Here is a 25,517-nt window from a genome sequence, read left to right as displayed (position 1 = left end):
TGAAATGAGTTTAGATTGCTTTTAACTTAAAAGTTTTCTTTTTCTTATTTATTTATTAACATCTTTATTGGAATATAATTGCTTTACAATGGTGTGTTAGTTTCTGCTATATAATAAAGTGAATTAGCTGTACGTATACATATATCCCCATATCTCCTCCGTCTTGCGTCTGCCTCCCACCCTCCCTATCCCACCCCTCTAGGTGGTCACAAAGCACTGAGCTGATCTCCCTGTGCTGTGCGACTGCTTCCCACTAGCTATCTGTTTTACTTTTGGTAGTGTATATATGTCCATGCCACTCTCTCACTTCATCCCAGCTTACCCTTCCCCCTCCCCATATCCTCAAGTCCATTCTCTACATCTGTGTCTTTATTACTGTCCTGCCCCTAGGTTCTTCAGAATCAATTTGGTTTTTTTCCTTAGATTCCATATATATGTGTTAGCATACGGTATTTGTTTGTTTTTCTCCTTCTGACTTACTTCACTCTGTATGACAGACTCCAGGTCCATCCACCTCACTACAAATAACTCAATTTCTTTTCTTTTTATGGCTGAGTAATATTCCATTGTATATATGTGCCACACCTTTACAATGGTGTGTTAGTTTCTGCTATATAATAAAGTGAATTAGCTGTACGTATACATATATCCCCATATCTCCTCCGTCTTGCGTCTGCCTCCCACCCTCCCTATCCCACCCCTCTAGGTGGTCACAAAGCACTGAGCTGATCTCCCTGTGCTGTGCGACTGCTTCCCACTAGCTATCTGTTTTACTTTTGGTAGTGTATATATGTCCATGCCACTCTCTCACTTCATCCCAGCTTACCCTTCCCCCTCCCCATATCCTCAAGTCCATTCTCTACATCTGTGTCTTTATTACTGTCCTGCCCCTAGGTTCTTCAGAATCAATTTGGTTTTTTTCCTTAGATTCCATATATATGTGTTAGCATACGGTATTTGTTTGTTTTTCTCCTTCTGACTTACTTCACTCTGTATGACAGACTCCAGGTCCATCCACCTCACTACAAATAACTCAATTTCTTTTCTTTTTATGGCTGAGTAATATTCCATTGTATATATGTGCCACACCTTCTTTATTCATTCACCTGTCGATGGACACTTAGGCTGCTTCCATGTCCTGGCTAGTGTAAGCAGAGCTGCAATGAACATAAAAGTTTTCTTTTTAAATTTTATTTTGGTAAACACTAGGCAAATACTTATGTGAAATTCTACCAGATCGGGGCTCAGGGCTTCCTAGGAGCTGTCTCCACGCTGTGGAGTGTGGTCCGGGCCCCAGGGACTTCTCCCCCACCCCAGGCCCACGTGGAGGCGGGGATCAAGTTGGGGGGTGGAGTTCCCGGGGCCCTGCCCATTTCGCCTCGCCCGCCAGGCTGGTCCCCCGGCGAGGGAGGTCCCGCGGCCATCCCGGAGGAGGGGACGAAGATCACGCGCTGCGGCTGCGCACGCGACTGCACCACCAGCGGGGACCCGGTATGTGGCTCCGACGGCGTCGTCTACGCCAGCACCTGCCACCTCCAGGAGGCTGCCTGCCGCGGACGCGTGAGACTGGAACCTGCGCCCCCCGGCCACTGTGCCCTCGGTGAGGATTCACCCACGCCCCGCCTCGGGGACCCCACCTTGTCCCGGAACGTATCGCTCCATCTTCTCCTCTTTGCGTCTGGGTCCCTTTGCATCTCCTCAGTCTTGGTCAGTCTCTCCCCAGCCCCACCCCAACTTTGTGCTTTTCTGCGTCTCCTCATCTGATTTCTGTGTCCGCTTCCCCACCTTGTGACCTCACCTCCTATCTGTCGCTCTGGGCCACAGATCTCCTCCCCTCAGGCCCCCTGGGCTGTTGGTCATCCAGATCCTGTCCCTCCAGTGCCTTCCCTACCGACTCAGTCCTCCTTCCTTCCAGAGCAGCCGACACCAGCATCTGCTTTGTACAGCTACGACTATGACCTGGGTCCCCTGGACGCTGGGCACGTGGCAGCCGGCCATGAGGTGGTGGACTTGGATGGGGAAGCAGAGGACAGGTGAGAGCTGGGCCCGCCGCCAACCTCCCTCCACTGGCCCTGGAACCTGGCAGGGAGTGGGAGTGACTGATGGAGAGGTCAGCCTGCTGTAGGGTTTCAGGGGATGAGGTGGGGGATCCGTTCTCCCTTGACCCCCATCCACCCAGCACACATAGAAGAGCAGCCTGTATGTGTAGGGTGAGCTTAGCAAACCCTCCCAAGGACTGGACCCCAGAACAGACCTGTCCCTGAGACCCACTGGGCCTGGGACCCCCGTTAAAGAAGAAGTTATTCATGACGCAAGGAATATATTTTTCAAGGGGGAGCACTATGGAATCTTGCAGTGAGGATAGAGATTGTAACCAACTCCTAATAATAAAAAAAGAAAAAGTAGGAATTTATAGCCAAGGAGTAGGGGGTGGCAGTCAGTGGATGGAAAGTTACTAGGAGGCAACATCAGGGGTGAAGGGGGGATATTCTAGCTAAACCGACTGCACCTGATTGTTGCTGAAGGCAGGCCAGGGTGATGAGATATTACAGGAGGCGGGGGGTGGATGGTGGAGGATGAGGAACCCAATCAGATATCAAGGGTGATCAGTACGGAGGAGGGGGGTTTCTGGCTAAACTGACATATTAGCACATTCTTGCTACAGTTGGGCAGTGAGTGCTGAGATGAACATGGAAGCCTAGAATTTGAGACCGAGGTGAAAAAGAGCTCAGAGGAGCCCGAGTGGAGTTTGGTTAGGTAGAGAATCTTTGTCCCTCCTGAAGGAAGGGTGGAGGAAATGGTCAGGAGACAAGAGACCCCTGTGGGGTGAGGCTGGGAAGGGGCTGCTGGGCAGACTTCCTGGACGAGGCAAATCTTTTGGGTTGAGCAAACTCAACTCAAGAGGTTTAAACAACAGGTTGATCTATCAGCTCAGGTAAGTGCCAGGCCCTGGAGGCTGGCTGCACTGGCAGGCCTCAGAGCCCTGCCTTCCTGGGTGGCAAGGGTCTCTCCACCCCATGCTGGTGGCAAAGGCTGGTTTACCTCCCCACTCAGCAAACCCAGTAGGAAAACTTTTCCACCAGCACCAACCAAAGTCCCAGAGATTTAGGGGTGCGTCATCTTGCACCGGGCACTGGGTTTAGTTCACATGCATATAATATAATTATTGATAGGGCTGGGTTTAGGCTCACTGTTGCACTAATTTTGTTTTGCCCCCCCGTGTTTCTCCTTCCACGCCCTCTTTTGAATATCTTTTAGAATTCCATTTTGATTCAGTTATTGTTTTAGCATTACTTTTTTATTGGTAACTCTGGGGATAAGACTATTCATCTTTAAATTTTTCACAGTCTACTTGGTGGGAGTATTGTAACCACTTTCAGCAAAATGTAGCAACTTTGAAGCCATTTCTGTCCATGTGTTGTCCCCTCCCATCTCTCGTGCTATAATTATCATATGTATAACTTTAAAGTCACCCAAGTGTTGCCCACCCTGTCCAGTGTCTTCTGAGAGAGGTCTGCTTTTGTTTTCCTTTTGGAGGGGAAGATTTTTATCAAACTTCTAAATTTGAGATACCATAGGTTCACATGCAGTTGGAAGAAATAACAGAGAGATCTTAGGTGCCCTTCATCCAGTTCCCCCCAGTGGTAACATCTCCCAGAACTCGATTTACAGTGTAACACCAGGAAATTGACATCAATACAATCTACCCGTCTTACTCGTATTTCGCCACTTTTATATGCACTCATTTGCAATTGAGTCTGCAATTTTCCCCCACGTGTAGATTTGTGTAATCATGACCACAGTCAAGATACAGGATAGCCCATCACCTCAAGGATCCCTTTAGCTGCAGGTTTATAGCCACACCCACCTCGATTTCCGCCCCGCACCCCCCCGCTCCACCAACCATTCATCTGTTCTCCCGCTCTATACTTTTGCCATTTCAGGGATGCTTTGTAAACAGAATTGTGGGGTACGTAACCTTTTGAGATCGGCTTTTTCTCACTCAACAGAGTTCCCTTGCTGTCCATCCATGGTGTTGTATCAGTAGTTCCTCCCTTTTCGTAGCTGATTCAGTTCCACAGAGTCTTCTATTTGGTCAGTGGTCCCTTGCACGCTGCGCTCATTCTTACCAGAAGTGAAGGCCCCATCCCTTCACTGTGGCCTGGTGGGGATGGGCAGGGTCCTGAGGGGCCCTGCTGGACCACGTCCCCCCCAACCCCGGCTCCAGGTGGGGCGCTCGTGTCTCAGTGGGCAGAGGCAGCCAGGCGGAGCCACTTGGAGGCGGGTTTAGGGAATGGTCCGCAGTCCCGCCCCCCGCCAGGCCTGGCAGCCCACAGGCATTTTTCGGCTTCTCTCCCCATCAGTCAGAGTGGCTTCTCTTCCTAAAGCTCCGAGCAGGAAGACGTGATCTGGCTGTGATTTCGCCCCACCGGAAGAGGGTCGTTGACAGGAGACTTGACTGTCTGGGGGCTGCTGGACCCTGCCCAGGTGACCCCTGCTTCCAAACAAACCTGATAAACGGACCAGAAGAGACGATGGTGGGCCTCCTGGAGGCCCAGCCCCACCTCAACAGGAAGGATGGTCAGCAAGGTGGCTGGAGGTGCCCCTCTCCCCGCCAGCTGCAGCTGGAGCACCAGTCACCCCACACTACAGCCTTGGGCTGAGTGGCCAGAGCAGCTCCCACAGCCTGACGTTCTGCTCCCCGGAGGAGGGACATTTCTGGGAAGGACTCATAGCCAAAGACCTGTTTCCGAGGGGGCATGACTCTGGCCAAATCAAGGACGTAGCGTCAGCAACTTAGAAACGAAACAGGCTGCTTTTCTGCAGAATGACTGCCTGGGCTGCTGAACCCCCGGACCCAAACCCCAAATTGTCCCAGAACTGTCACAGTCCCTGCACCCGTGCGTCACCCCAGGGGTCCCTGAATGTTTGGCCTCTACAGCACCAGGCTCTGCAGAGAAAGTCCTGGGCTCCAGACAGATGCACCTTCATCTGCCCACTTCCTGACCTCGACCTCTGAAGCCCTGATCTTCCAATGCCCCGCCTGGAAGATTGTCCCCCTCCTAGCAGCCTGGGAGGGTGTCCCAGCTCTGGACCTACCGAAGCCGTATGCTCAGACCTGCCTCCCGGCTCTCCGTTCCCCCTCCTGCATTCTCCTGTCTTCCGCCTCCACGGTGGTAATTTATTTCAGCCAACACTGCTCATCTCTGGACAGCACGGAGACCCTGAGGGGGCTGCCCAGCCTGTGGGTCCCCGTCGTGCAGCACCGGCCACTTTCCACGCCCCTGACCCCTGCCATCCTGCAAGGTTACGGTGCCCTTGCCGAGGCCCTGTTGCCACTTGCCATAGAGGCTGCTGGTGTAATAAAAGCTCATTTCCCTAGAGTCCCTGACAGACTTGGGCCTCCTGCGGGCAGGGGAGGCTGAGAGGCAGCTGTAAGGGCTGGAGCCCAGCTCCCTTCTGGCCCCTCACCTCCATTCCTTCATCTACAGCCCAGCCTTTCAGAGCAGGGTGGGGAGGAGGCTCTGGAACACTTGCATCCCAGGGTAATCATAGATTCCCATGCACTTGTAAGAAATCAGACCAATACAGAGAGGTCCTGGCTACCCTTTACCCAGCCTCCCCCAGTGGTAACATCTTGGAAGACTCTAGCACACCATCACACCAGGCTATTGACATGGTATTCTTCGTTGACTTTATTCACACAGCCCCAGGTTCACTTTTACGTGGGCGAGCGAGTGCGCGCACGCTCGTGTGTGTGTGTGTGTGTGTCCGTCCTGGGGCTCCGGCTCACTCTTCCCCAGACCAGAGACATAGGAACTTGATGGGGAGCCCAGGAATGGCACCCATTCCCCTCTGCCTCTGGAGAGGCTTGTGTACTCCCACAGCTGATGCCTTGGTGGCTCCTGACACTGTGCCCTGTGCTGCCTGCTGGGGTGGGGAGCGGCAGGGTGTGTGTGTATGTGTGTCTGGGGCTATGGCTGCCCTTCCCCATGTGGTGCCCCCCCGACTTGAGTCAAAGCAGCCTTCAGCTGGCTGGGGGTGGGTTCTGCAAAGCTGCAGCCCCCTGACCCTGGGTGTACACCGTAAATCCTTGCGTTGCTCCACCCACCCAGTCCATGGGGGAGTTACCTGAGAAGAGGAATCAGACCATGGGAAAGCAGGAGGAGGTGATGTCTTGCAGCCAGGGTGACAGTAGGAGGCTGAGCCCTGTGGCTCCCAGTGATGGGTTGCACCAGGCTTTGGGGAGCAGAGTAGAGGTCTCCACCGCTCAGGAGATGCCCCAGAACACTAAGGCCCATCCTGGGAACGGGGACCGTCAACGGGGCTCCCAGCCGCCTTGGCCACAAGTGGGTAGGGGGCCCGAGCCTCCTCCTGGCTGGGGTCCTGCAGCGGGTCCAAGGCAGCATCAGCTTCGCCTTGTCCACACCTTGGACACGGACACAGGCGAGGTGGCCGGGCCTGGGAACCTGCATTCAACGCTTGTCTTAGTTTCCTGGGACTGCCGTAACCAAGTACCACGTACCGGGCGGCTTGAAGCAACAGAAATTTATTCTCTGACAGTTCTGGAGGGCCAGAAGTCTGAGATAAAGGTGTGGGCAGGGTTGGCTCCTTCTGGGGGCTCTGAGGGAGTGTCTGTCCCAGGCTGGTCTCCTGGCTTCTTCTGGTGGCCGCCAGCAGTCTGTGGCATCCCTTGGCTTGTGGCCATATCACCCATCTCTGCCTCCGTGGTCACATGGCCTTCCCTGTGTCTCTCTGTGTCCTCTTCTTATAAGGACACCAGTCACGTCGGATTTAGGGCCCACCCTACTCTAGCGTGACCTCACCCTAACTAATGACACCTGCAAAGACCTTATTTCCAAATAAGCTCACTTTCGGAGGTTCTCGGTGGACATGAATTGGGAGGGGACCCTATTCAACCCAGGGCAACCCCCTTCCTGTTTGTCCGGCCTGTGGAGGGGCTGTCACACAAACGAGGAGGACCGGGTGCCGGTCACCGGGATGCATCCCTCCCTGGAAGCTGTTGCAGTACCAGGCACCCGGCGAAGCATCGCTTCCTGCACCTTGCTCCTGAACTCGGCCGACACGTAGTAGTAGATGAAGGGGTCTACACAGCTGTTGAGGGTGCTGAGCGCCAGGCTGGGCAGGTAGGCGGCGTACAGGTCGCCCCAGGCATCAGGGTCCGGGTTTGAGTAGTGCAGGAGCAGCAGCACGTTGCTGGGCGCAAAGAGGGCCACGGCCGAGGTCAGCACCAGTGCGGTCAGCCTCAGCGCGTGGCCGTAACGCCGGCCGCCGGCCGCCAGCGTGCGCAGGGTGGCCCCGTAACTCAGCAGCATGGCCAGCAGCGGCAGGAAGCAGCCGAGCACCCCCAGGCAGATGAAGGCGGGCCGCCAGTAGGAGGCCTGGGCACCGACGGGCAGCACGTCGTGGCAGAGCACGTGGTCCGAACGCGACAGCCGGAAGGTCTGCTGCTGCAGTGCCAGGGGCAGCGCCAGGGCGACCGCCACCAGCCAGGCCACGACACAGAGCCCGATGGCCAGGCGCTGGCCTCGCAGGGTGCGGGCCCGCAGAGGGTGCACCACGGCCAGGTAGCGATCCAGGCTGATGGCGGCCAGTAGCAGCACGGAGCCGTACATGTGGCCATAGAGCGCGGCCGTGTCCAGGCGGCAGGCGGCCTCGCCGAAGGGCCAGCGCTGGCCCCGCAGGTGGTAGGTGACGCGTGGCGGCAGCGCCAGGGCCAGCAGCAGGTCAGCTGCCGCCAAGTTCATCAGCAGCACCGTGGAGGGCAGTCGTGGCACCCGCGTGGCCAGCACCCACAGCGCCAGGCCATTGGCGGGCAGCCCCACTGCCAGGGCCAGCCCGTAGAGTGCGGGCACCAGTCTCGTGGGCACCCAGCCTAGCAGCAGTGCCCGAGAGCTGCCCGGGACCTCCAGAGTGTTGCTGTCATTGGCACAGGGCTGGCCAGGGAAGCTGCGTAGGTGGGGCCCCAGTGTGCTATCTGGGGGAGAGAGGCCTGGAGGGAAAGGGGATAGAAGCGCTGAGAGGCCAGGAGTCACCCCCCCACCCCTAGCCCCTCATCTGGTTCCCTGGCTGGATGGCGAGGCCCCTGAGAAACTGTAGACCTAGCCCCAGCTCTCAGGAGCCCCTGGGCTGGTGGGACAGAGCTGGACATGGAAACCCCCAGCCCTGTGGACTCAGGGCTGGGCTGGAGAAGCCCCACCCCCGTTCCCTGTCTCCACTTCACCGGCTCTGGGCACCCTCCCAGTCCCAAGGCAGGGCCCAAGGTCACTCACCATCACCTCTCTCCGTGCTGCCCCCATCATCGTCGTAGATAATGGGGGTCTGGGTGTCATCCAGGCTGAACCCCAGCGCTAGGGGCCACAGCATCAGGAGAGCCCACATGTTGCCGGTGCTGTGTGCCGGCTGCTCTAGGCTGTGGCCGGCTGACCTCAGGCTTCCTGCCGGGCTGGACACCCCCCCCGCCCCCAGCTTCCTGAGTGCCCGTGGAGGAGGGGACAGGGTCGGGTGAGATAAACCAGTCCCTGCCTCCATGAGCCCATGGGAGGCCCAAAGCCTGGCCTGAGGAGGCCTGGCAGCTGGGGTTACTTGGGGTCTAGGTGCTGGGCCAGTAAGATGGGAGAGGATGTGCCAGGCTGCAGCCCCCGTCCAGCCTAGGAAGCCTCTGTAGGCCAAGTGGACACAGCTTGCTGGCCGATCACATCTTGGCCCCATCCTCATGACAGCCCAGCCCTCTGTGCCACGCTCCCCTCCCTCCATCAGGAACTCTTGGCCCTTCCTGAAGCCCCCTCCTCCCAAACCCCACCCCCGGCTCTGGCAGGCAGGACCCCAAGTCAGAGGCCAGAACAGGTGAGCGGACCCCTCCAGATGCCCCTGGCCCGCTGTGGAGGTTACCCTGTCGTATGCAGCCTCAGCCACACCCCAGCACAGGTCCCCCGGCAGGCACAGGGCAGAGAGGGGCAGGCCTCGGTCCTTAGCCAGAACCCCCGATGCTGACCATGTGCTGTCCTGGGGGTCTTAGGGGAGCGTGGCTGCAGCCCCCTCTGGGGGGTGCCCATTTCCAGTTCTCAAAGCCGCTTCTGCTCTGGTCCTGACCCCAATCTCAGCCTGGGGTCCCAGGTGTGACCAGGGGCCACAGCCATACATGAGCCAGAGGGAGGTAGCCCAGCCAGCCCAGAGAGCCCCCTGAACCACCTTCCCTTGGGGTCCTCACCCCTCAGACCTCTCCACGTCCCACCCAGAGGGGAGGGTACTTCTCCCTCCTGAATACGATGCCCTCTCCAGACCTCAGAGCAGCTACACCATCCTACACTGGGGGAGCCCTGCACTGGGGGTTCTCGGTCTCTGTGAGGTCAGGGCTGGGCCGCAGTGGTGGGGGCAATGTCTGGGAGCAGGTGGACCCCAAGGGGGCAGTGGGGGTCAGGGAAGAAGAAATGAACTAGGGGTGGGAGAGGGGGTCGGATGCAGCCATGTCCTGGTATGGCGAACCCTAATCTAGCCACACACTCGGGGACATGGGAACCAGCCAGGAAATGACCGAGCAGTCCTGGACAGAGTCAGTGCAGCCAGAGGCCGAGATACCAAGGTCCCTGCCCCCCAGTCCCAGGGTTGGTCGGCGGGGATCGAGGCCTGGAGAGCTCCAGTCAGGGCAGGGGTCTCAGCCAGGAACCTCTCCCTCATTTCTGAGCAGTTTCCACCAGCACCAATGACAAATTCATCCCACACCTACGCCTCACAGCACACGTGACCAGTGATGATGATGACGGCCTCAGCGCACAGGAACACAGGGATGGGGACCTCCTGCTGCCCTCCGGGAGAGAGCAGGGAACCTGCTCAGGGGAAGCTGGGCCCGGCAGCTCTTCCCTGCCAGGGACAGGGCGGATTGGAGCCTGAGGAGGGTGGTTTGACTCAGGAATTCCGTGTCTAGGATTTTATGGCGCGTCTGTACAGGGAGATGCTCAGGAAGACGTCTGTATGGGGAAATTTCCGGCAGCGGAGTAGGGGGCCATAAACAACCCCCCCTCACCCCTGCCGCCATGGAAACAGCTGTGGAGGTGCAGGGCCGCTGTTTCCAGTCGGATGACAAGCCACGTGAATACCTCCTGCGGGACACTGGGGGCAGCTGCCTTCGGGGAGAGGGACTTGGGCACCTACTCTTCTCTGTGAGCTTTTTTTGTGCTATTGGAATTTTCTGTGCCGTGCGTCACTTTCCATAAAAACTCCTGTTTCAAAAAAGGCATAATAGTAGCTTTAAAAGGAAGGAAATTCTGACACAGGCTACAATAAGGGTGAACCTTGAAGACACTGTGCTGAGTGAAATAAGCCAGTCACCAAAGGACAAATACTGTATGATTCCACTTATATGAAGTCCCTGGAGTGGCCAAATGCACAGAGACTGAAAGAAGCAGAAGGGTGGTTGCCAGGGGCTAGGGGTGTGGGGAATGGGGAGTTAGTGTTTAGTTGAGGATAGAGTTTCAGTTTGGGAAGATGAACAGAGTCTGGAGATGGATGGTGGGCATGGTTATACAACCACGTGGATGTACTTTTTATTTATTTACTCATTTACTTATGGCTGTGCTGCAAGGCTTGCACCATCCCAGTTCCCCAACCAGGGATCGAACCCGCGCCGCCGGAAGTGAAAGCGCCGAGTCCTAACCACTGGACCGCCAGGGAATTCCCAACGTGGGTGTACGTTATGCCACTGAACTGTACACTTAAAATGGTCAGCGTGGTAAATTGTGTTACGTGTATCTTACCACAATTTAAATAAGTGAAAAAAATGGCAAACAGACCTAAGCCAGTGGCTAGTCCTGGGATTCCTCACCCTCCAGCCCCATCTGGACCCTCCAAGCCCCCTCCCCCAAGCCTGTCCTCCCTGGCTGCCCCTCCCTGCCTCACCGTCTCCAGTGGAAGTTGGAGGTCACTGATGACTCAGCCCCTCAAGTCCTTCCGAGGCAATGTTTCTCGGGGTGGCCCTCTTTGTGGAAATTGTGTTTTCTTTATGCTGTACTTTGAAGCCAGATGGGCACCTGCAAATGTGCTCGGATCTCCCCTCATTCCCGGGCTGGGCCTCGGCCTGCGGCCAGGGACATTTACCCTCGGACCGGAACGAGAGGTGGGTGCTGTGGCCCCCGCAACTTGCCGGGCACCAAGATTTGAGGTACACAGAGGCCCTATGCTTCATCCCTGGAACCCCAAATCTGAGTCTGCTCACCTGTCCTGTGGGCTGGAGCTCCCGCATACGGGGCTGCATGGAGAAGGTTCTGGAGAGCCTCCGGCAGGGCTGGAGCTATTGCATGCTCATCACCCCCCATCCCTGCAGGCTCTTTCTGGGCACGTTGCACTCCCCCGCCCCGTCCCACCCCTACCAGTTCTACACCGCCTCCCCCCGCCCCCCCGCCCCGCCACGGACCTCCTGAGACTGATTTTAGGTCAACTTGCTTTTTAGAACAATCAGCCTCATTCTCAGCCAGGACATCAGGTGCATTGCGCTAGTTCTATTTTGCAAAGAGCCAGCAAGGCAAACACCTCACTAGGAACAGAGTAAATGTTCTACCTGAGCCCCCCACCTCCACTGCTGCCCCAAGCACCACAGGCAACCCCCTCCACCATGCTAGGGAGGGGGAGGGCAGCCCACCTGGTCCTGCAGCTCCGCACCACTTGAAGGAGGCCGGAAGGGGAGCTGCAGGGCGGTTAGGATGAGGGCTGCTTTATTAGCAGCCATAGGTAGGTGCAGGGCCCAGGTCCTCATCCGCATTTGCCGAGCTCCCTCTGCCACGTGGAGCTGCTGTCTTTCAGGCCGGCGGAGACCCTCCCTCCTGTCTCTTGTCCAGGAACCTCATCCCAGTCACAGGCACTGCCCACTCGAGGGCAGGGACTCTTCTGGGAGGTGTCCACTAGGGCTGGAATCCTGGGGCCAACAGTTCTGCCCGCCACAGAGGTCCCTGGGGACTGCTCTTGTCTGCTCTCCCGGGACCGGGTGTCCTTCCTGGGAGCTGCAGCAGCCACCATCTGCCTCCCAGGCCTCCCTTCCCAGGGCTTCCAACAAAAGCCAGTCTGGGAGCACAGAGCGGGCCCTGGCCATTCCCGGATGTGAGTTTGCGGCAGGAGAAATCTAGGGCAGCACCAAGCCTCGGTCACAAACTCTCCAGGAGCTCTGACCCTCTGGGGAGTTGTGCACTGCCAGGGGCGTGTGGGGAGGTCCCTGGGAGGCAGCTGTGGTCCCCTGGGAAGGTTGGGGACAACTCTTGGGAGAGGACTTGCCAGGTGGGCAGGGTGGGCTGGGCAGAAGGCAGGGCCAATGGAGCTCAGGGACCCAATGGGTGAGGCCTGCAAAAGCCTCACGGGGGTGGGGGCAGCTAAGAGGACCCTAAGCAGAGCTGAGGGCTCCCTCTTACCTGGAGGCAGGTGTGGGGCTGGTAGGAGGGGGTCCTGGAGATGTTCAGGGGACCCAGTGATGGTGAAGACACAGGAGGTGAGGAAAGGAGGGGGCAGGGGGGCAGCTGGGAGGGGGGACCAGAGAGCACGGAGGGTGGTTTTGTAGGGCTGGAGGAGGGAGAGACCCCGCATCCCCCGCCATCTGTGGACTTCTGGACCTGGTGTCAGAAGCGGGTGGGCAGGCACAGAAAGCTCACAGCAAACGCTGCAGTCTTCAAATTATGTTTTGCATGTGCAACACTGGAAGGAAACACTTCTCATTTCCAGCAAATACGAAAACTGAGCTGGGAATGAACACACCCAAGTCCCCTGCATACGAACCTTCAAATTGTGAACGTGCGTTCCATCAGCGTCGGGCGTGAGTGAAACTGCAGCTTGCCCTCCGTCTCCTCTTGCTGACGATCCTTCAGCTCTACCATCTCCCACCTCCTCCCCCTCCTCCAGTCAGTAACTCTTCTTGCCTGTTCCCGCTGACGATCCTTCAGCTCTGCCATCTCCCACCCCCTCTCCCTCCTGCAGTCAGTCACTCTTCTCGCCTGTTCACTTGATGCCAGCCCTGTATGCCAGCTGTTGTGCTGTACTACTGTCCTTTTCAAGGGACTGTACTGTAAGATTCAAAATGTTTTATTTTTTGTTTTTTATGTATTATTTGTGTGAAAAGTATTATAAACCTATTACAGTACAGTACCATATAGCCGATGGTGTTAGTTGGGTACCTAGGCTAACTTCGTTGGAACAAATGGGACTTGCGAATGCGCTCTCGGAACAGAACTTGCTTGTATGTAGGGGACTTACTGTATTCTAGAAAACACTCTGGAGGCGGGGCCATGCCCCGGGGGAAACAGGACCCTGTTGCGCAGCCACAGGGAAGCCACGGGTGGGGGGGCCCACATGGGGTTTGAGAACTCCCGGGGTGCCTGTGCAGACACTCCCTGCGGTCAGGCCAACTCCCCTGGCAGTGAGAGGTCACCCCCAGATTTACTCACAGGAAATGACTGATTGAACCTCACAGCTTTAGATCAATATTTAATTTTTAACTTTAATGTGCAAATAAATAGAAAAGGAGAACTACATTCAAAACAGCTGCAAAGGAAGTACAAGCCCCAGAACAGAAATTCTTCAAAAACAGAAGAGATGCTCCCTAGAAGCATGCAGGGTGGGGGGCTTGGTGGGGTATGGCCCGCACCCCAGGCCCAGGCAGAGGCACAGGAGGGGCTACGGGCTCCCGAGGAGGATGGCTGCCGGGAGGGTCTGGTTCAGGAATTCTGATAAGTTTCCTTCTTATAAAACAAGGATGCGTACAAAGTGCATGGATTACACGTGAGAAAACACGGGTGAGGAGACACCCAGGTGAGACAGGTTGGCCTTGGAATTGCCCAGGCCTGGAGTCACAGGCTTTGCAAACCTCGAGTTCCACAGGTAAACTTCTAGAAACACGTCTCCAATTCCCGGAGCCTTGGGTTTGGCACAGCTCAGCTGCAGGAAGGCAAGGGCTGCGGCTGGCAGAGGCAGCTGCACGGGGGTTCTTCCAGGCCCACGGGTCAGTGGAGCCCACTCGCTGATGGTGTCAGGGGCCTGGCCAGAGCTTCTCATGGTGCAGGAAGTTCAAAAAGCTGGTTCCTAGCCCGAACTGCTTGGCATTCTTGGCACAGAAGCTTTTGCCCCTCACACCGTACCCACCCCGGGTGGTGGCTGCTGGAATGGAGGCGTTGGGGCGGGTATGCGGAAGTCCACGAAGAGGGCTGTCACCCCCAGAGAGGCCGTGGGACTTGGCCGTTGTAGAACTTACAACCACTAAGAGAGCATAAAGGAATAAATATGTGTGTGCATATATATACTTCTAGAATGTCCATCTTAGGTACACAACCGCACCCCAGGGCCCTCCCAGGGTGGGACCACTCGAGCTCAGCGGGTGCGGCAGGTCAGGCCCCCTCCCCTCACGTGCCCGGAGTCCAGCTGTCGGATCAACATGGGGCTTGAGTCTCTTTTTTTCCAGAGCAGGGTCTTCTGGGCAGTTCTGGTGCCGCCTGCCCACTCTATGTCTGGATGTCAAAGCAGGATCCCAAGAGTCTGGCTGAAAGGGCTCTTCGCACTTTCGAAGTGACTTGAGGACCCCAGGCAGGCACCCGCTGGGCCAAGCCGATGCCCAAACTGTCGGATGCAGGTTGTCGCCCAGCTTGGGAAATGTTTCTAGAAGCCTGGGAAGGACGTGCTTTTCAAGCAGGTCCACCTGGGCCCGACTCCTCCGATGTCAGGGACCCTCAAACGCTGACCCCTCCTGAATGTGAGCCCTCGCGCGGCTCTTCACCCACTTTCACCATACGCGGAAAAGGACCAGCGGTGCCCAAGCCCGGGGATTTGGCATGTGTGACGGGAGTAGCCCGGCAGGCATGTGAATGCACTCACTTGTGCCTTGACCGGTGCACTGCTCCTCCCACTTCCAGTGGGGACTAAGCCCCTAGAGTTCAAGTGCGGGGAGTGGTTTACGTCTGGCACGGGATGGGCCCAAAGGAAGCGGGGAAGCCAGGAGGGATGGCAGCGTGGGGCCGAGAGCCGACACAACCCGCCCTTCTCTGGAGCTCACAGCCCATAGCAGCAGCAAGGCTGGGGGACGCTCTGCTCCCCTCACACTGTTCATGAAAACGCCCGATGGACACGTACGCCGAGGAAGCAACTGCGCTAAGTGCGAGTCGTGGTGCCCGTGTGGGAGCGTCAGGGCGAGGCCGGGCGGCGGCTGTACTGCACTCGGTAGCGGGTCACCGGCAGCCCGTGCACGTGAGCCGTCTCGCAAAGCGTCTTGCAGGGCACCATGTCCTCGTCCTCCTCGCCCATCAGCCAGTCCTGCACCAGGCTGGCTGCCTCCACCGGCACGTTGTCCTCCAGCCAGCGGCTGTGCCACTCCTCGAAGTGCTGGTGGTGGCGCAGCAGGACCAGGGGCTGCACCTGCAGGGGGCGGGGGAGAGAAGAATCAGGATGGCCCAGGCACCCCAGACAGCTGTGGGCTGGCCCCCAGGTTTCCGGGACGTGGGCAGGGAGGGGCACCTGCTTGGCCCGGCCGAGTGTCCCGCGGCGGTACATGTAGTCCTCGGAGTTCACGATGAACATCATCTTGTGGGTGCTGAGTTTGAAGCGGCAGTCCACGTTGCAGGCGCTCTCCACCCCGACCAGCCGCTTCCAGGAGCTCTTGGCCTCGCCCCGCAGCGCGCGCACCTGCTCACACTGCCACCTACGGAACTTCTTGAGGTTCCTGGGGGCAAGGAGGATTTGCAGACTAGAAGGTCCTTGTGGCCCAGAAACACTGGGAAGATGTCTGACCTCCCAGGGTTGGAGAAACGCAATCTGAAGCAATGAAAACTGCCACCCGAACCCTTTGATCCCGTGAAAACTAATAAAACCCCGTCACGCTGGGTGCTGGCAACGGTGGGAGAGGCCCCCAGGCCCAAAGTCCTCTCACCTCTGCAGGAACACAGGCTTCAGGAGGAAGCCCTCGGTGGGCGAGCCGGACGCACCCTCGGTCCCCACGTACTGCTCCATGTACCGAGCCAGGTGCTTGGGGGACAGAGGGAGACACAGCCCAGGTCATCAGAGGCTCCCGGGGACTTTGTCCCCACCCCTCCCGAAGCACTAGGATAACAGCTATTGAGGACCCTGACGTGTGATAGAGACCAGCAGACTGCAGCTCCCGATAAAGGGCTCAGCTGGAGTGGGACATGCACACCCAGGCCACTATTCAGATGATTTATGGCATTTCCGGCTTAAGTGGATAAATCCCTGCTGTGTAACGACTTTTCTGTATCCATCACGTGATAAGTTCAAGTGGAACAGGAGACCCCTGACACGGAGGAGAGTGGCGTCTGGGGGGTGGGTGGGCAGGAACAGACATCAGGACACAAACAGCAGGTAGGAAGAGGGAGAGATCTGGCAGGAGTTGCGGGTGAGTAAAGGGTGGGGCCCGAAGCGGTCACCAGGTCCAGGGCAGACGTGGCCTGCAGCGTCCGAGGGATCCTTCAACTGCTCACCACCCTGTTAAAGCACGAGGCTCCTCCAGACTCAAGCTTAACAAAACCACATTTGCTGGAAACTTCTGGAAGGGACCGGGTGTGCAGGCCCCTACCTTCCCTTGTTTTGGAAAGTGTTTCCAGTGAAGGGTGCTGCGAAGGGAACCCCCGAGGCTGTGGTGGGCGGTGCCCCAGCGCTGTGAAGGCGGCTTGGGGCTTCTGGGCCCTGCTCCCTGGCGCGTGTGCACCAAGTGGAATGTGCACCTCAACGTGTGGGCCAGGTGGGTTTTCTCCTGGTGGTCAGGGGGCACCCAGAGCTCTGAGCTTCATGCATGGGGAGCACAGCGGCCACACGCCGCGGGGTCTGAGTGACTGGGATGGCCACGGGCGGATGGCATGGTGTCGGCGGCAGGTGGCGGGAGCCGGGGTTTGGAGGGAAGCCGGCCTGGCTCCCACACGGCCTTCCGGCCCCGGGACCCACCCCTGGCTCCTGAGAGGCCGCCCGCAACTCCCACCTCCTGCTGCGTTTCCAAGGAGAGCGTTCAGCCTGCACAGAGGCTTCTCTGGTGGACGTTCTGCGGCCTGTGCTCGGCCAGCACGTGCATGGGCTCCCGTGGTGGGAGCCCCACGATGCTGCCTGTGGCTGCCCCCGGCCCCCACGGTGTGTACGAGGCACAGAGCACAGGGCTGCGGTCCTCACCTGCACCTCTAGTGGGTCCTCTGTCTGGGCTTCCTCGGTGTCCAGGAGCTCAATGGTCATGATCACCTGCCCTTTGCGCTGGAGGAACATCACCTGGGGAAGGAGGGGGACAAACAGCCTGAGGCCACGAGAACAGCCCAGGCCGGCAGAGGATGAGGTCGAAAGGTCATCAACGATCCCTCTTCCCCAGCCTCCAAGCCCCATCCTTCCTTGAGGGACCACGTGCTGGGCGCCCACCTCACAGGCCCTGTGGTGCTCTCCGGGGCCGGGGCCTGCATCCGGAGGCCCAGCGAAAGCGGCACACAGTGCTGGCCTCCCGTCGGGGGTGCCTGCCGTGCTCCCCCCAGCCCCGTGTGGGGCTGAGCGTGGCTGGCCTCTCACCTTAAAGCAGTTCTCATCAGCCATGCACCGCTCGGCCTTCCACTGATAGCTGGTCTCCCTGGCGGCGCGGACACAGCGGGAGGACAGGTTCCCGCCGGCAGCGCCCCGCTTCTTCTCATTCAGGTAGAGCTCCACCACCTTCAGACAGACATCGTCGCTCACGAGGTGGTGCAGCTGCCGGGGAGGGAGGGCCGGTGGGTGCCTGGCGTGTGCCCGCCAGGAGGGCTGAGGCGCAGCCACCACTCCCACCTCCTGCTGGAGCCCCTACCTCACCCAGAGACGGTGTGGCAAAGTCCACGGGGTGGGGGTGAAGACCAGCGTCCAACGGGCTGTGCAGGGCGACCTCCGTGCCGGATGCAGACCAGAGCAAACTAGACCAGACTAAACCAGACCAGACTGGGGCAGACCAGGCCAGACTAAATCAGAGCAAACTAGCAAACTGGACCAGACCAAAAGCGAGACCAAACTCGACCAAACCAGACAAGAGCAAACCAGAGCAAGCCAGAGCAGACCAGCAAACCCTGCCTGGGTATGAGAAACGCACAGAAAAAATACAAAAGAGAATGTGCCAAAATGGGGATGGTAATCATAAAAGCAGCGATTATCTTCCCCCAGTGTTCAGTCATAAACACAAGTAATTCCTCTAATACCTATAAGCATACTTAGAACCTTTAGGCTTAGGATGAGACAAGGATTGGAAAAAGCCGAGGCCGGCGTGAGTCGGCCCCTCTGCGCGTGAGGTGTGGCCCAGACAGGCTACTGCAGACTTAGGGCCTCAGGCTCCGCTCTGTGTGTCCCTCTGCTGAGTGAACACAGCGACGCGTGGACACACGTGGCTCTCATATGGTGCCTGACATCCGGCACACTCCCAATCAACATTAGCTGCTGTTACTGAAAATAAGAAATGCTAATTAAAAAAATAAATAAATAAAAGGAAGTAAAGAGCGTGGATACGACGCTGCAGGTTACAGGTGTTGCGTGGAGGGGCCCTGTGAGCCACACGTGGGGGTCCTGCCCTCACTACGGCTCCAACTAAACAGCTCCATTTTTATTGCTTCTTTTATCTTTTAAGACAGGTTTTACAGGAAACATTTGTGGAGAGAGGAGTTTTTTTTTTTTTAAAAAGGCACGAGTTAAAGTATATATGGTCCAACCCTCCTGGTACTACAGGTGGGGCCGCCGTCCCGAGAGCTGTGGCCTGTTGGGAGCCGACTCGCTCGGTCCAGGGGAGGTGAGAGAGCCCTCCCCCACCCACCCACCCCCGGGGCAGGACCAGAGTGCGCCAGGAATCTGGACGCCTCCCCCAAGGCTGGCTGTGCCTGCCTGCACCCCACCCAGGGGAGCAGAGGTCATGCACACATACGGCCCACAGGGGATGCAAAGCGCTGCTCCAAGGGCCCAAATGGGAGCTCGTCCCTGGAATCCTTCCCAGGTGGACGACGAAGGAGCCAACGGGCACCTCAACAGACAGGAATCTCAGAGAATCACGCTGCCTGGACATAGCCAGACGCTGAGTTTATACAGCTTCAAAACCAGGGACTCTATCCCAGTGTCAGAAATCAGCAGCGGGTGCCCGTGAGTGGGGGATGGATGGAGGGGGCACGGGTGGGGTGTCCATTTGTGAAGACCCACCAAGCTGCACACTGAGGAGTCGGCACTTTTCTGTATGTGTTTTACTTCAATAAGAAATTTGTAAAACCTGGAAGGAATTGCCATTTTTAAAATGTTTCTAGTAACTGTACCTGGGTGGCAGAGTAATGACATTATTCCTTCCTCCGCTTCTTTTCCACTTTACGATGAACAGCCTCACGTGATAACCAGGAAATGAAAGTCAAGTTGAACAACAACTCGAGTGGTCACCAAGCAGGACCCACGTCCTGGGACCACAGCCGGCTTGTCTGGGGCTTTGCTGTTTATACACTTATGACCAATTTCCTCTTGTTGACATTCAGCTGTGGGTGATGCTGAGGCACGTCACTGATATTCCCCCGCCAGGAAAAGTGGGCCAAAGGTTCTTTACACGTTGACAAACAACCCTCACGAAAGGTTTTTCTACAGGGGCTCAGACACATCCTCGCACACACACATCCACAGCGGCACTGGTCGCCACTGCCAAAAGGTGGAAACAACCCAAGTGTTCATCAACGAATGAATGGAAGAACAAAATGTGATCCATCCACAAAACGGAATGTTATTTGACCATAAAAATGGATGATATACTGACACACGCTACAATGCGGATGAACCTTAAAAATGTTAGGCTGAGTGAAAGAAGCCAGACACAAAAGGCCACATAGTATGTGATTCTGTTTATGTGAAATACCCAGAACAGGCAAATCCAGAGAGACAGAAAAGGGCTAGGAGGGGAGGGATGGGGAGTGACTGCTAATGGAGACAGGGTTTCTTTGGGGGAAGATGGAAATGTTCTAGAACTAGTCGGAGATGATGGCTGCACAACACTGCAAATGTGCTAAATTCCACTGAAACATTCACTTAAAAATGGCGAATTTTACTTTACAAGAATTCTACCTTAATTGAAAAAAAAAAGGAAAGGTGCCAACCACGGGATCAAGCACAGGCACAGGAGTGAAGGAAAGGGACTCGCGGGGAGGTGCTGCCCGCTTGCCCGCCCCACGCCTGCTCACCTGCCGGGCGATGCTCTGCACCAGCTTGTCCATGGTGAAGCCCACGTAGGCGTGGATGGTGAACATCTCGCGCAGGGTGTCCTCGTACTGCGTGGGGTCGATGCTGCCCTCCAGCAGGCTCCGCACCATGTCCAGGAAGGCCGGGTAGTACTCCTCCAGCTCCACCTCACCTGAGGGGGCAGCACCGTGGTCACCGAGGGCCCGGCTCCCACGCGGCCACCACCGGGAAGGATCTGGAGCCTCCACTGAACGTGAGCAGCCCACGCTCACCGCCTCCCACCGCAGGTGGCCCGTGGCTCTGGGGCGGCTGCTCGGCTGGCCCGCCTCCCCTCCCAGATCTCAGAGGCAAGCCCCCATGGTGTCATCCCTGGGCCCAGGGGCTCACTTGGCTGCTTCAGCCGCAGCTCCATGGCAGGGTCGTTGCCCTTCTCCCGGCGGCCCTCGCAGAGCAGTTTCTCCCTTTCCTTCTCCGTCCGGTACTCCAGGAGCTGCTTCTGTGCCTGGCGGTAGATCTTCAGAAGCCTGGAGCACAGGGTCTGATGGAGGCGCAGGAAGAAATACCAGTTGTTGTTGGCAAAGAAGAGGCTGTAGACGTCGTCCAGGGGCTTGTGCTGCGGTGGCTGCTGCTCCGTGGCCGGCGCCTCGCCCGAGGCCCCCTTCTCCTCCGGGGCGCCGCTCTGCGGTCCGGGCGCTGGCTTCTTCCGGTCACCAGGGTCTGCACTCTGCCCCTGGGGGCTCCCCCGGCCCTCATCGGCGGAGTCCTCGGACACGCCCAGGTCCAGCTGCTGGGAGAAGAAGAGGCTGGGCACGAACTGGTGCACCAGCTGGTGGATGGTGCCCTGGTCCTCCTTCTGGATGGCCGGCTGCCGCTTCACGTAGTAGCTGATGAGGGCGGCTGCGTCCTCCAGGATCTGCCGGTCCTCGTACACGAAGATGAGGTGCGGCTCGCTGGAGGGGGCATTGCGGCCCTCCGAGTGCTGCTCCTGGTGCTGCGGAGACAGGGCGGCCGTTAGACGGGAAGCGACCCACTGGGAGAACTCCAAGTAGGGGGCCCAGGGCCATGGGGCTTTGAGGGCATCACAATGGTTGGGGGCCCAGCTGAGCTCTGGGACCAAAACGAGGCCGAACTCCCACTACCAAGGCCTGCAGCAGCACTCAGAGGCTGCGGGACACGAGGGGAGCAGCACCCTGATTATTCGAGTCCAGCTGACCCAGTCTGCCTTGGGGGTGAGGACGGCTCAGGGAGGACCATGGGCCTGTGCCCACCATCATTCATTCACAGACACCTGGCTAGACCCTGGAAGACCCGCGACTGCTTGCACTCCGGCCCGGCCCCCCCAGCCCTGCACACCCGGTCCGTCACCACCCCACAACGTCCCCTGCCTCTGTGCTTTCCCCACCTGCCACCAGCCCTTCCATGGTCCTGCCATCACCCGGTGCCGGCACAAGCCTCCCACCTGCTCGCTCCCGTTCACCAGCCCGTGCCAACTACTCCCCTCACTGAGTCCAGAGCCACACAGGAGCACGGTCGGCCCTAGTCGCCCCCCTCTGCTGACAATGGCAGGGTGGCCTCAACCCACCTCCTGGGCCAGCCCTATGCTGGGTGCTACGGAAACACCCATCCTCACCCCTACGCAGCCCTGCGAGGGCAACGGAGGCACAGAGTGCTGGCCATCTGCCCGAGGCCAGGAGAGCCAGAGCTTGGGCGCGGGCAGCCTGCTCCGACCCCGGCTGAGGAGGGCCTCACCTCGTCATAGACGCTCTCAATCTCATTGAGCAAGCTCTTGGAGCGAAGGGCCTTGGTGTCATTCTGCTTGAAGTTCACGGCCTGGTGGTCCAGGGACTTGAGGTACGCCTTCTCATACTGCTCCCTCCAGATCTTGTTGAAGCCCTGCTGGGCCTCCCGCCACTCCTCCTCTTTGGCCTTCAGCCTGCAGGGCCAGAGGGGCTCAGCACAGGGACAGCCCGGGACACCCGCCTGAGTCATCCCTGTGCAGGGCCAGCCTGTCTTCCGCCCACAGACCCACCGGACACGTTCCACACTTGGGACAGCCAGCTCCAGGCCTGTGCAGCGGGCTCTGTGCTGTATAAAGGAGGGAGGGGGTAACGGCCCCATGGAACCCGCACAGCCAGTTTTACGGTTTCTCAAACATCCCTGTCCTGGCCCACAGAACTGACTGCGCTCTATGCAGCTGCTGGCTCGACTGCCGGGCTCCCTTGCTCAACTGTGAACCCCGCAGTGGAAGGGACTGTGTCGGGCTCGCTTGGCTCTGTAGCCCCAGGGCTGGGCACAGCACCTGGCTGAGGGCAGCCACTTAACCAATACCTGTTCACCGGCACAGTGAGGGTCCCAAACATATGATTAAATAAAAGGCAAGCCGTGATAGAGGATGGTCCCATTTGTGCTTTAAAATAGTTACTTTTCATGTTCATGTTTAGATATGATTATGTGCATGGCAGAAAGTTCTAGGAGGACACAAACAACTGTTGACAGTTGTGCTTTCCTCTCGGGAATGGAATGGGGAGATGAAGCAAGACTGGAAAACACTGTAGTCAGCCAGACTGAGACCCCAGGGACCCCCTCACGATTACACCCGTGACAAACAGCACTAATGAGCTGCTGGGGGGCTCCCTGCAGCAGGCAGCGTGGTCAGAAGCGTGAGGACACCTTTTCAGGACGACGGGGACAGCGGTGACAGGGTTCTTCTTGAGGCTCTCAATGATCTCCGGAGCCTTGTCGCCGTAAATGCGGTGGATGGCGCGGCGCTGGATCACCTCCGACGTGCCCCCCAGACAGTCGTCCAGCCGGAACTTCTCCTGGTCTTCTGGTGCCATCCGGGAGAGCTTCTTCTGCACGCTTTCCAACACCCGGATCGTGGCCAGGTTGGTCTCCAGGACAACGTCTAACTATGGAAAAGAAAGCAGAAAGGGGTCAGCTGTCGTGGCGTCAGCAGGGCCCTAGGGACGGGCCTGGGCTGGCAGAAGGGATGTGCAGAACTGAGGAAGGGACAATAGACATCAGGGTGTGGTGGCCCTAACGTGGGTCCAGGGGACTGGAGCGAGCACAGCCGGTTATGGGGGTGAGGGGGCGGTCCAGACCTGGGCGATGATGGCGTCACCTGGACCTCACCACTGGTGGACCCATCTAAGGAGGGGAATGGGTCCTAGGCTGACCCTTTCCACAGGCATCAAAAGCACGTTACACTCAGCAATGAAGAGGAAGGGACGCGTGGTACATACAGCCCCCGGGTGACTCCCCAAAACACGTGCTGGGGGTAGCCAACCCCCAAAAGTTATATACCATGTGACTGATTCCATTTAGGACAAAGTGAAGGAGGTGGAGGATAGGTCGATGGATGCTGGGAATTGGGGAGGGAGGTGGATGGGGATATAAAGGAACAGTGTAAGAGATCCTCCTGGTGGGGGAACTGTTCAGTATCTTGGCTGTGGTGCTGGATACATGGACCTCCACAGGTGAGAGAACCACACAGAGCTAAACACACATGCACATGCTTGTGCACAAGATACCCTGCCCCCCCCGCGCCCCCCACGAATACAAGTCCAACTAGGGAGACGTGAATAAGATCATGGCCGGGTCAATGTCCATATCCCGGCTCTGACACTGTGCCAGAGATTTACAAGCTGTTACCACAGGGGAAAGGGCACCTGGATCACCGTGTTATTTTTTAAGCTGCATGTGAATCTACAATGATCTCGGTAAGAATTTTTATTAAAAAAATTAACTTAAGTGAACCTAATTTTAGTTAATGAACACACACACACACACACACACACACACACACACACACACACACACACACACACACACACACACACCCCCCCCCCCCCCCCCCCCAGCCCCTCTCTTAAATTAAGGCCGACTGAGTCTCCAGATAATTTTAGACAAGCAGCTTAACCATTAAGGAGCTGGATGCTGGTACAACGTGGTTTAAAGGATATCAAGGTATTTGCACAGAGTCAGTATCTCACTGATTTGTTCATTTAACAAATATTGATACACACACACCCCACCCCCCCCGCCCCAATGCCTAGCCAGCCTGGAGGCCAGCAAGGCAGAAAAGGGAGGCTTTCAGGAGCTGCCCCCTGCTGGAAAGCGCTGATACTCTAAAGGAGACCAGAGGGCTCAAGGAGGATCAGGATACATCCCAGGGTGCAGAGATGAACTGGGGAAAGCGAGGGCAGGGCCGTGGAGAAGGTGGGCCCGCACACACACCTCGAAACGCTCGTCCTCACAGCGGTGCAGCTGCTCCTCGTAGGGTGTCTTCTTGGAGCTGACGAAGGTGGAGTCCTCTGACCAGGAGGGGAAGGACACCCAGGTGTCGTTCAGTACCTGCACCAAGAGGAAATGCAGTGACCAGCGCGGCAGGCCCCCGCTGCCAGAGTGGTTTATTGTGTTGTCCAGCGTAGAAGATACGAGGATAAGTAACAATACTGATTTTACAGGAAATTACCTTATCGTACAGACAGAAAAATTACTTTTAAAGTGGTTTTCAGAGAAAACGTGGCTTTGATCAAGTGAACAAATCCTACTATCAATACTTTGGGGTTGGCAAACTTTCTCTGTAAAGGGCCAGATAAATATTTTAGGTTTTGCAGGTCATTTGGTCTGTCAGGTCTACAGGGATACATCGTTTTATTGTGCTTCACAGATGCTGCCTTTTTTCTTTTTTTTAAACAATGTGAAGGTTTGCGGCAACCCTGCATCGAGCAAGCTTATCAGTGCCATTTTTCCAACAGCATTTGCTCACTTTGTGTCTCTGTGTCACACTTTGGTGATTCTCACAACTTTTCAAGCTTTTTCATTATTATTATATTTGTTATAGGGATCTGTTATCAGTGACTCGCTGAAGGCTCAGATGATGGTCAGCACATTTTAGCAATAAAATATTTTAAATTAAGGTATATACATTGTTTTGTTCAGACAAAACACTACTGCGCACTTAATAGGCTACAGTACAGTATAAAGATAACTTTTATATGCACTGGAGACCAAAAAATTTGTGTGACTGGCTTTATCGCGATGTTTGCTTTATTGCAGTGCTCTGGAACCAAACCCACAATACCTCCAAGGCACGCCTGTACTCAACTCTGCTCTTGTCCTGGTAAAGCAGCCGCAGGCAGTATGTAAACCAAGGGGCATGTCTGTGTGCCAATAAAACTTTACTTACAAACACAGGCAGTGGGCCGGATTTAGCTCATGGGCCATAGTCTGCTGACTCCCAGACTACATATCCTGGAATCCAGGAGGCACTCTTGAATTCTGGAAATGCAGTAAGCCTGTGTACTAACCCTGAAAAAGTGTTCAGTGGTCAAGCT

General features: G+C 57.0%; 3 protein-coding genes across 3 annotated transcripts in view; 1 reads left to right on the top strand and 2 right to left on the bottom strand.

Annotated features, from left to right (window-relative positions):
- The window catches only part of CPAMD8 (C3 and PZP like alpha-2-macroglobulin domain containing 8), a 99,604-nt gene extending 95,185 nt beyond the window's left edge, over positions 1-4,419 (top strand). Inside the window, exons 40-42 of the mRNA XM_024134306.2 lie at positions 1,391-1,600; positions 1,916-2,033; positions 4,389-4,419. Of these exons, the coding sequence (XP_023990074.2) occupies positions 1,391-1,600; positions 1,916-2,033; positions 4,389-4,419 (359 nt within the window). The remainder of the gene's footprint in view (positions 1-1,390; positions 1,601-1,915; positions 2,034-4,388) is intronic.
- A 2,118-nt stretch (positions 4,420-6,537) lies between these two features.
- Positions 6,538-8,425, bottom strand: F2RL3 (F2R like thrombin or trypsin receptor 3). The gene is made up of 2 exons (XM_007116866.2): positions 8,295-8,425; positions 6,538-7,999 (listed from the first exon to the last, which is right to left on the bottom strand). The coding sequence occupies exons 1-2, from the start codon at positions 8,401-8,403 to the stop codon at positions 6,966-6,968; spliced, it is 1,143 nt and encodes a 380-aa protein (XP_007116928.1). The 5' UTR covers positions 8,404-8,425; the 3' UTR covers positions 6,538-6,965.
- Positions 8,426-13,482: 5,057 nt separating this feature from the next.
- Positions 13,483-25,517, bottom strand: part of SIN3B (SIN3 transcription regulator family member B) — a 40,431-nt gene continuing 28,396 nt past the window's right edge. Inside the window, 10 exon segments of the mRNA XM_055080599.1 lie at positions 13,483-15,399; positions 15,499-15,703; positions 15,911-16,005; positions 17,155-17,247; positions 17,536-17,709; positions 20,181-20,350; positions 20,566-21,169; positions 21,928-22,111; positions 22,849-23,087; positions 24,415-24,531. Coding sequence (XP_054936574.1) covers positions 15,169-15,399; positions 15,499-15,703; positions 15,911-16,005; positions 17,155-17,247; positions 17,536-17,709; positions 20,181-20,350; positions 20,566-21,169; positions 21,928-22,111; positions 22,849-23,087; positions 24,415-24,531 — 2,112 coding nt within the window. The 3' untranslated portion in view covers positions 13,483-15,168.

The sequence above is a fragment of the Physeter macrocephalus genome, chromosome 2 (assembly GCF_002837175.3).
Source record: "Physeter macrocephalus isolate SW-GA chromosome 2, ASM283717v5, whole genome shotgun sequence".
Classification (NCBI taxonomy): domain Eukaryota; kingdom Metazoa; phylum Chordata; class Mammalia; order Artiodactyla; family Physeteridae; genus Physeter; species Physeter macrocephalus.
Note: the sequence above shows the minus strand (reverse complement) of the source record. Positions and strands in the feature narration are given on the sequence as shown.